This window comes from Phoxinus phoxinus (genome assembly GCF_949152265.1).
Source record: "Phoxinus phoxinus genome assembly, chromosome: 10".
Classification (NCBI taxonomy): Eukaryota; Metazoa; Chordata; class Actinopteri; order Cypriniformes; family Leuciscidae; genus Phoxinus; species Phoxinus phoxinus.
In genome coordinates, this window is record NC_136885.1 from 4,886,144 (window position 1) to 4,896,162 (window position 10,019).

At 37.8% G+C, this 10,019-nt stretch overlaps 1 protein-coding gene across 1 annotated transcript; it reads left to right on the forward strand.

Moving 5' to 3' along the window:
• The first annotated feature begins 1,243 nt into the window (after positions 1–1,243).
• Positions 1,244–3,240, forward strand: tmem158 (transmembrane protein 158). The gene has a single exon (XM_079625805.1). It carries the CDS (start codon positions 1,709–1,711, stop codon positions 2,369–2,371), a length of 663 nt encoding a protein of 220 aa, XP_079481931.1. The 5' UTR covers positions 1,244–1,708; the 3' UTR covers positions 2,372–3,240.
• The last annotated feature ends 6,779 nt before the right edge of the window (positions 3,241–10,019 follow it).

Here is a 10,019-nt window from a genome sequence, read left to right on the forward strand (position 1 = left end):
ATAAACATTCATTCAAAGGTTTATGTTGGTTAAACTTAATCTAGTACTCAATCTCAACATGTTTTTTCAAAATTCATTTAGGTATTTTTGTTTTGTAAAAGACTAAAAAATTAAGGCTGAAACCCTTGAACAAACTTAGTCTAATATTTTATTATTTGTATTGATTAAAAAAAAAAAAAAAACTATTATGACAAATTAAGATATAACTAACAGACCATTTTGTTATCATGAAAACCATAAAACAGGAAATGATCGAGGACCTCTGTAGACATGCAAACAAATTATATGATTACACCAAATTTCATTTTTAAAGTCATTTAATCAAAACATGAAAACATTATCAAACATTTCAAAAAAAGGTGTTTGCTATTTTGAACACTTTTTGTCACTGACCCAAATATAAGGGAAATTGGAGCCAGTCACCATACCTTTTTAAATACAGTTAATAAACTTTAGCAGAACATATATCAAAGTCTATTTAACACAACGAAAAGCTATCGAACATTTCTGCCAGTTCAGTTACAGGCCATTAACACATGCTGACCTTTCGTGACCCCTCTTTGTGTCACACTATATGGGATCAAATGAAATTCACTATTTTCTCCAACAATTAAACAAACCAAATATGTAATAAAATGTAAAAGGATACCATAGTTTTTGCAGATAAATATTTAAAAATATAAATTTAAAACATGTGGCAACTTGCGACACAGTTCAGCCTATTTTATAGTTGTCTAAGTGTGCTATTATTGTGTTTAATAACTGATCACTTAACCGATATTACAAAAAATAAGTTGATAAAAGATAAGTTGAAAATTAAATAATTGAAAAACTAATCAGTTGGTGTTGGAAATCAACATGCTAAATTTTCAAGATCTTATAGTTCAAGACTCAAGATCTTATAGTTACTGAGATGTATCATGGTTCCATTTAGAACTTTTAACATCTAACTTTCAATTCCATAAAAGGTTCTTTATTAAATGTTCTTCACTCAAAGAAAAAAAATGGTTCTTTAAAAAAAAAAAAGATTCTTTGGGGAATCAAAATCCATGGCATCTCTGTAAAAACTCCCCCTTCATATATAGCTATATATACAGTATATATATATATTAATTTTCTTAATTTATTGGAACACACACACACACACACACACACAGAAGCATTCAAGATTTATGACAGCAGAGTTGGAAATGGTCCATGTTCAAAGTGAATAAATGGATTTTAACTACTATAAATATAACATGGTACCATAAAATTCCCTAGAAATACAAAATATTAAATAAAAAAATAATTGTCAAACTAAAATAAAGTACAATCATTTTATTGAAGTCTGTCATTTTTGACAGACACATAAACTACCAGAGGGTTAAAGAGTGTCAATCTTCGGTGTGTGGAATGATCTTTCTGAGCCCACGTGATCGCATACTGTCATCTGAAGTGTACAAGTTGCCTCTGCTGTGATGTGAAGCCTCCTACCCCTGTAGACGAGCAGAAGCAAGCAGCGAGGTGAAGGAGCAGAAGGAGCAGAACTCACTGTCACTGTCGACGCGCAACCGTGCGCTCGGTCACTGCGCTCTCCGGAAGCGCACAGGACACGCGCGTAACTGATGGAGCGCAATCACATACATGACGGACTGCTCGGCAACCACCACGGAATAAAGAGCGAGTGCGAGACCACCATGCGCCTGAAGGACCCGCGCGCTCTGCCATGCTGAGCATCTCCATCACTCTCCTGCTGGCTCTGAGCGCTCCCGGCCGCTGCGCGCACAGCTGGAGCGACGAGGACCTGCTTCTGCCGCCCGTCAACTCCTCCGGGAGGTTCATGGCCAGCCTGGAAGTGGATGTGGGCTACTCGAAGAGATCCGTGGAGGAGCCTGAAGCCTCATCGACGTGCAACGTGAGCGTGGAGAGACTCCCCACCAAACTCGTGGCGCGCTGGGACAGCAACTTCGGCTTCCAGTGCGACGTGCTCATGTACACCACCAACAACCACGGCAAGGCGTTCTTCTCCGCCGCCTTCAACCGCGCGATCTCGCCGGTGTACATCGAGCACCTGGGCGTCACGGGCGGCCAGCAGGAGTTCCGGCTCTGCGTCGGATGCGGGCTGTCCCGGTACCGGAGGTTCAGACGGGGCAGGTCCGAGGGTCCGCAGACCGGCGACTCCGTGCATTTCTGCTGCGTTGATTTCGCATTGGACGAGCTGAAGGGGGATCGAAGCTGGAGGCTCAACCGCAAGCCCATCGAATCCACTCTGGTGGCTTGTTTCATGACTTTAGTCATCATTATATGGAGCGTCGCTGCCCTCATATGGCCAGTTCCCATTATCGCGGGATTCCTGCCCAATGGAATGGAGCAGAGACGGCCGAGGTAATAGAATAGAAATCAGCACCTTAACCTACAATAAAGGAGTTCCTAAATTAGTTGACTTTGCCAAACATCTTATGCTTATAGTGGCAAAACATACATTTGCTTAAACTCTCGTGTTTGAAATGGCTAACATCTCCTGACCTTGATGGACTGAGATATTTTACTATTTGCTTTTATAAATTGATTGTAATAGAAATGCATTATTATATGTGATATTCAGATGTCATTTCAAATGTTTGTAATGTTTTTATCTCAAGATTCCTGACTGATATCAAGTGTTTATTAAAATATGGAGTGTGTCTCAGGAAAAAAAAAAAACACAAAGCTCTTTACAATGTGTGTAAATAGGCAGTTTGCGACTGTAGTTAGTTGGTAAATTACTACAAAAACACAGATACAATTAAAAATGGAGGTTCTTTATTGGCATTGATGGTCCCATGAAGAACCTTTAACATCCATGGGACAGATTCTATAGATTATTATAATGTTCTTCACACTGAGAAAAATTGTTGTTTTTTTTAAGAACTGTTCGCTAAAAGTTTATTTTGAGGAACCCAGTTTTTCTTTTGTCATTGCTAAAAGAAGAAGAAAAAAACATTTTGGAACCTTTATTTTTAAGAGTGTTGCACTTTCAAAAGTTTGAGGACAGATTTCTTGTGTTTGTATTTGTTTATGTAAATAATAATAAAACGTAAGACATTAATGTTGAAAACTCAACTTTAGCTTGAGCAATGAGGTGACAGGCAATCCGTTTGTAAACAATGAAGTGAACAACTTTGTATAAGGTTTATACTTTGTAGATCTGTCATAATTGTTATTTGTAGTATCAATAAATTCATAAAATATTCCTTAGATGAGGTTTTGTAGCAGGTCTCAATAGAGGAAGACCTGCTTTTTTTCATTATTCACAGCAAGGATACAAAATCTACAACTAAAGTACAAATATACGCTGTAGCTGAAAGCGGCAAACAGTCTCCAAGCACCAATACCAGGCTATATGGGAGATTGACACATGTCTTTACAAATATTATGTGTTTTTACTGCAAAGTCATATTGTAAGTGTGCTCAATAATGATGGTAGAGGCTTACCATCATTATTGAGCACACTTACAATATGACTTCCCAAAGAGACAACTGACTTTCCATTCAAACTGATTGATAAAGATTAGACCTAAGGATTTATTCTTCTATTGTGGTCAACATTAGTAGTTATAGCTTTTCATCTGTCAATCACATTGGAATAAATATATGCCCTCTGCGTTATAGAAAATGATCTGTTATGAGCATCAGAAATGAATGAAACATGAAGTTTGCTTCACATGATGTAATCACACCAACAAATATATCGACCTGAATCTCCACAAGTAAATTAACCAAAATTATTTTCAGAAAACTAAAATGACAAACACATTTTTATTAAAATAAGAATGAAAACTAAATTGTTGATTATAATAACAAATTCATAGGAATTAACAACTTTGAAGGTATCATGCACTAATGCAGAGTTATTAATAAAATGGTACATTTATTATAGCAATATTCTCACCAAATTTGCTACACAGAATTTTGCCATGGTAAGGTTATGATGAGGGACGATATACTGATATGAAATGTTATGCAGGGGGATATATATATATGATATATAATATTATGAATGAATTGTACAGTTCCAGTATCAGTGTCTTTATAAATAGAATAGCCTTAAATAATGTACAGTCGGACACAAAGCCACAAGCTTTCAACTATAGTTCAATGTAGACAAGCAAATGGTTGCTGTGGTGATGAACAACAATATCCCTGCTTGTGACAGTGCGTGAAAATATCCCGTATCTGATGTTATCACTTAATATTGATAATAAATATGCAATTCTCGATATATTCACATAAGCACCAGGTTACTTTTCACACACCCTATAATGAACGCGCTACACGCGTCCTTCATTTTTGTTTTCAATCCGAGTGTAGCTTATTTGTATTTTTTATAATTAAAAGTCTATAATTAAACTGTCTTGCGTTGCGTTGACAACATCCAGTCAGCACCTGATGAAATTTGAATGTCTGGTGGCCGTATTTGCTGGTTTATCTGAGTGATAATGTTAGTATTTGCCCCCAAAGAACAGGCTTACTGATTTTCAACAAGGGCTGCATTTAAAGGCATGTTCACACCAAGAACGATAATTATAAAGATAGCGATAACTATACAGATAACAATACTATATCCACATCAATGCACATTTGCGTTCTTGCACGCTGCTTTTTTGTTGTCTGCCACTTTAAATGCTCTAGCTCGTTAAAGCGGAATGGATTCTGATTGGCTGTCAATGTTTTTATCGTTCATCAGCTGGGGAAAAAATCGTTCTGAAAGCAATCCCAAAAATATCGTTCCTCTGTGCCATTATTGTTATAGTTGTGGTGTGGACTTTGCTATTCTTGTACATTTAGAATGATTTTTAGAATTAAATCTTAATTGTTATCATCTTTGGTGTGAACATGCAGGCCTTAAAGGATTAGTTCACTTTAAAAAAAACTTTTGCTGATAATTTAGCCTACTCACCCCGATGTCATCCAAGATGTCCATGTCTTTCTTTCTTAAGTCGAAAAGAAATGAAGGTTTTTGATGAACACATTTCTCCATATAATGGACGTCAATGGGCCCCAAACGGTTCAAGGTCCAGATGACAGTGTCAGTGCCGCTTCAACGAGCTTTAAACGACACCAGACGATGAATACGGGTCTTATCTAGCGAAACGTTCCGTCATTTCAAAAATAAATAAAAAAGTTTAAGTTTTATAAGCACAAATGCTCGCCTTGCTCTGTTCTGTGATGCGCGTTCGTGACGTCACGTAATACGCAGTTACGTTGAAAAGGTCACGCTTGGCGTACCGAGTGTTTACAAATGTGGGGAAGGAGGACCATACACACATATTCAAATGTCTTTGTCTCAGTTTATCGTTTAAAATGCCCATTTCGTTTGCGTATCCTGGGTGTTGTAATATTAAACAGCCTAAAAGAAAATTTTCGTCAGGACAGACATTTTTGACTTTTCATAGAAGCGTGACCTTTACAACGTAATTACGTGACGTCACGAACGCGCATCACAGAACAGAGCAAGGCGAGCGTTTGTGCTTATAAAACTTAAACTTTTTCATTTATGTTTGAAATGAGCGAGCGTTTCGCTAGATAAGACCCGTATTCATCGTCTGGTGTCGTTTAAAGCCGTTGAAGCGGCACTGACACTGTCATCTGGACCTTGAACCGTTTGGGGCCCATTGACGTCCATTATATGGAGAAATGTTTTCATCAAAAACCTTAATTTCTTTTCGACTGAAGAAAGAAAGACATGGACATCTTGGATGACGTGGGGGTGAGTAAATTATCAGCACAAGTTTTTTTAAAAGTGAACTAATCCTTTAAGTCTCATTCACTTATACATATTGCTTATGTTGCAGGAGTGCCCACTTGGAACCCTTGCAATGGGTTTAAAGGGAACACCCTTGATCACTTGAAGTCTGCTATGCTGTTATATTTCAGTATAGATCTTCTAAACTGTTTAATTGTTCTTACTTAACTTACAGCTGTAAACCACTTTTCTCTCTGTCTTTGAATCATGTAGGTGTGTGGGTAGGTGCAAGCAAGTTGCTGTTGTGAAGTTGCAAGTTGCGCCTGAAGTGTGTGCGTAGACTCGCTCCCTCGGTCAAAACAAAGCGGTTGAGGGTCTGTCCAAATAAACTTCCCTCGTCCACTTGACAAAGTTGAACGCACTTCAAAATGGTGGAGGGGATTCGCCCGAGGGAAGTGCTTAGAGAAGTCTGTGAGTGTAGGCTGTTTTTAAAGGCTTGTTTACACGGTTCATAACGATAACAATAAATATATAGTTCTAAAAAATAGATTTAAATACAGAAGAATAGCAGAGTCCACAATAAACCTTAACGGCACAGAGAAACACTAGGCACAGAGAAACACTTCAAGAGCTCAGACAAAACAGCAGCGCGCATTAAGAATAAACAGAATATAGTGCATGGACACTAATATATTTATAGTTATCGTTCTTGGTGTGAATGAGCCTTAAAAGTGGAGTCGAATGCAGCCCTAATTGAACATACGATTGGAGTGTTTTTTCAGTTGTAGCGCCCCCTATTGGCAGATTCGTCCACGACGTGTCAGGTGTCCTTAGAATTGTATTGGTTATAGGCCTAACTTTGATACATTTAAATTATTTTGATACTTTTTCTTTTTCGTGAGTTTCATGAGATGAAGCGTCCCAAATTTTGTGCAAATCTGACCAACAGCTTAGTTTAGCTTCGCCCAGACACTTTCAGAGCAGAACAAATAACGAAGACAAGAGGGGGATTCAATTTGTGGCACACCAAGACATTTCTCCTTATATAGAACATTTTTGCCATAAAGAGCCTTTTTTTGGGGTAAAAGAGTTTTGTCTGAAACCCAAAACTGTATTAACTTAAAATCTTCAGCCTGAGAAGATGACAGAGGAAGCTTAAACTTATGGTTAAATGTCAGGTTAAACTTATGAATAAAAGACTGCTTACTAATAACTTAATGTCTGAAAATTATATTTCTCACTTTTTTTATGCATTCTTGTCTTATGGTGTCCCTCAGGGATCCATTCTGGGTCCAGTACTTTTCTGTCTCTACATGCTCCCTCTAGGTAATATCATCCGAAAATTCAATATTTCATTCCATTTCTATGCAGATGACTCCCAACTGTACATCCCACTCAAATCTGACAAATCCATGCAGCAACTTCTAGACTGTTTGAAAGAAATTAAAATCTGGATGGCCAACAATTTCCTTCAGTTAAATGACAACAAAACTGAGGTTATTGTTTTTGGCCCTTCAAAGTCAAAAAACTCGATCCCTGTCAACTTTGGCTCCCTTGCCCCCTATGTTAAATCACATGCACGTAACCTGGGTGTGATTTTAGACTCCCATCTTAACCTGCACAAACAAATATCATCTGTTGTAAAGGCTAGCTTTTATCAATTAAGAATAATTTCCAAACTTAAGTCTGTCTTGTCATACAATGATCTGGAAAAAGTCATCCATGCGTTTATAACCTCCCGCCTAGATTATTGTAACTCTCTTTACTTTGGTCTCCCTCTAACACTGGTCGCACGGCTTCAGATAGTCCAAAATGCAGCGGCTAGGCTCCTCACGAATACAAAAAAACGTGAACACATTACACCTGTTCTAGCCTCCTTGCACTGGCTTCCAATCCAATCTAGGATACAATTTAAAATACTGTTGATGGTTTTTAAAGCTCTTCACGCCCTGTCCCCCAGCTACATAGCTGGTATTATTCATCCACATGTAGCCCCCAGGTCCCTTAGATCCTCTAGCCAAGGTCTCCTTCATGTTCCTCGGTCCCGGCTTAAGCAAAAAGGTGACAGAGCCTTTTCTGTTGCTGGCCCTCAGTTGTGGAACCAACTGCCACCTGAGATTAGAAATGCCCCATCAATCACAATTTTTAAAACTAAGCTCAAAACTCACCTGTTTACATTGACCTTCCCTGTGTTTTAACTGTCTTACCTTGCTATGTCTGTAACTAACTGTTTTCCTCTTGATTCTAGCTTAAATTACTGATTGAAAGTGTAATTACTTATTGTATTTGTATTTTTTACTTTTATTATTCAGTGGCTACTGCGCTATGTACAGCACTTTGGTCAGCGCGAGCTGTGTTTAAATGTGCTATAAAAATACATTTTACTTACTTACTTACTTACTTACTTGTATGTGACACATTTAATGTGAATTTTGTCATAGTTTTGGAACACATTAGATAACAGCAAGGCTAACATATCCGTACTAAAAGCCAAAAACTTCATGGGGACTTTTAAAAAAAGCATGCAAATGAAGTATGCAGTTAAAGGGGTGGTTGAGTATGATTTCACTTTTCTAACTGTAGTTAGTGTGTAATGTTGCTGTTTGATCATAAACAACATCTGCAAAGTTACAACGCTCAAAGTTCAAAGCAAAGGAAGATATTTGCTTTTAAAGAAAAGGACTACAACAAACGGCTGGTAGGAACTGCACGACATCCCTCCGGGTGACATCACCAACCCCCGCCCCCTGAACACACAGTCCATGTTGAGAAGAGGAAGAGTTGTTGTAGTCGAGCACATTTGTGAGTCAGCTCAAACTTTAGCATCCGTCTTTTCACAATAGAAAGTCACTCTGTGTGCGTCTCACAACAGTTCCTATACGAGCGATTTAAAGATTATCATGACAGAATATGCTAATTGAAGATAGTTAACTCCACATCAGCAACATAAACTCATCAACTAACCATTCAGAGACGTCCTGTTGCTTCTACATGTTGTCACTTCTTCTTCTTGAGTCTCTCCATCTTTGTCTGACTTCGTTTTAACATTAAAGACAGAACAGTTTCTGTCATTTTAGTGTGTCTGCGTGAGGTAATTGCAGCTGCTAACACACACACACACACACACACACACACACACACACACACACACACACACACACACACACACACACACACACAAGCTCTTGAAACCCCGCCCTCTGCAGCAGCTCATTTGCATTTAAAGGGCCAGGCACAAAACAGTGCGTTTTTGCAAACCCTCAAAAAGTGACAAATTTAACATGCTATATAAAAATATCTGTGGGGTATTTTGTTCTAAAACTTCACACACACACTCTGGGGACATCAGAGATTTATTTTACATCTTGTGAAAAGGGCATTACCACCCCTTTAAAGTAACCCGCCCCCGACTAGTGTGTCACCAGTCTAATCAGCATAACTATTCGAAGAATGGGACAGGGGGTCCAAAAGCCATTAAAGACAAAAGGTGAAAGTCTCAGTAATCAGACTCAATCGACCTAACCCTAGCCAATATTTGCTTAACAGAATCATTCATCTGATGTCATCATCTTTAACTTAAATCAGTGGTCTCAAACTCAGCTCCTGGAGGGCCGTAGTTTCTGGAGATCCTGAACACCTGGATTATCTGGATCAGATGTGTTAGTTTAGGGTTGGATAATCTCTGCAGGAGCTGAGTTTCAGACCAGTGCCTTAAATGCTAAATACAATATTGTTATATCAGGACATGAGCGAGGATCAGCAGATCCTTACTGATTCTTAAATGTGTAATCCCACATATGATTAAAATTAAATAAAGCCATTGGAGGGAGCGATTGATAAAAACACAATTCACTTACATTACATTACATTACATTACTTTACATAGCCAGACAATCAGAACCGTAACCCATAATTCAACTCGAGTTGTGCTGTGAAAGTCTCTTTTCCACGGATCCTTACATAGGCCTAATCCGAATTTGATTTATTGTAATGGATATTGTGAAAATGGATAAACTGATAATGTCACACATCGCCTTAGAGGACAACAGAGGACAATTTTTTTTTTGCTGTTTTGTTTAAAAAAAATATATATATATATATATTATCTACTAAAGAGGTAAATCTTGTCAAGAGAATGTCGTTTTTTAATCTACTTTTTGCTTGGAATTTTAGCTCTTTTGATACATAAATGTTGTATGACTACGGTATATTATGTTCTATATAATTCTTTAATTCTATAATCTTCTAAACCTGGTTATCAATTAAATAATATGCAATAATGAACGATATATTTAAATAATATATTTAATTT

What these genes read in the sequence shown, in the direction of transcription:
- tmem158 (XM_079625805.1), top strand. Translation starts at nt 1,709, where the DNA reads ATGCTGAGCATCTCCATCACTCTCCTGCTGGCTCTGAGCGCTCCCGGC.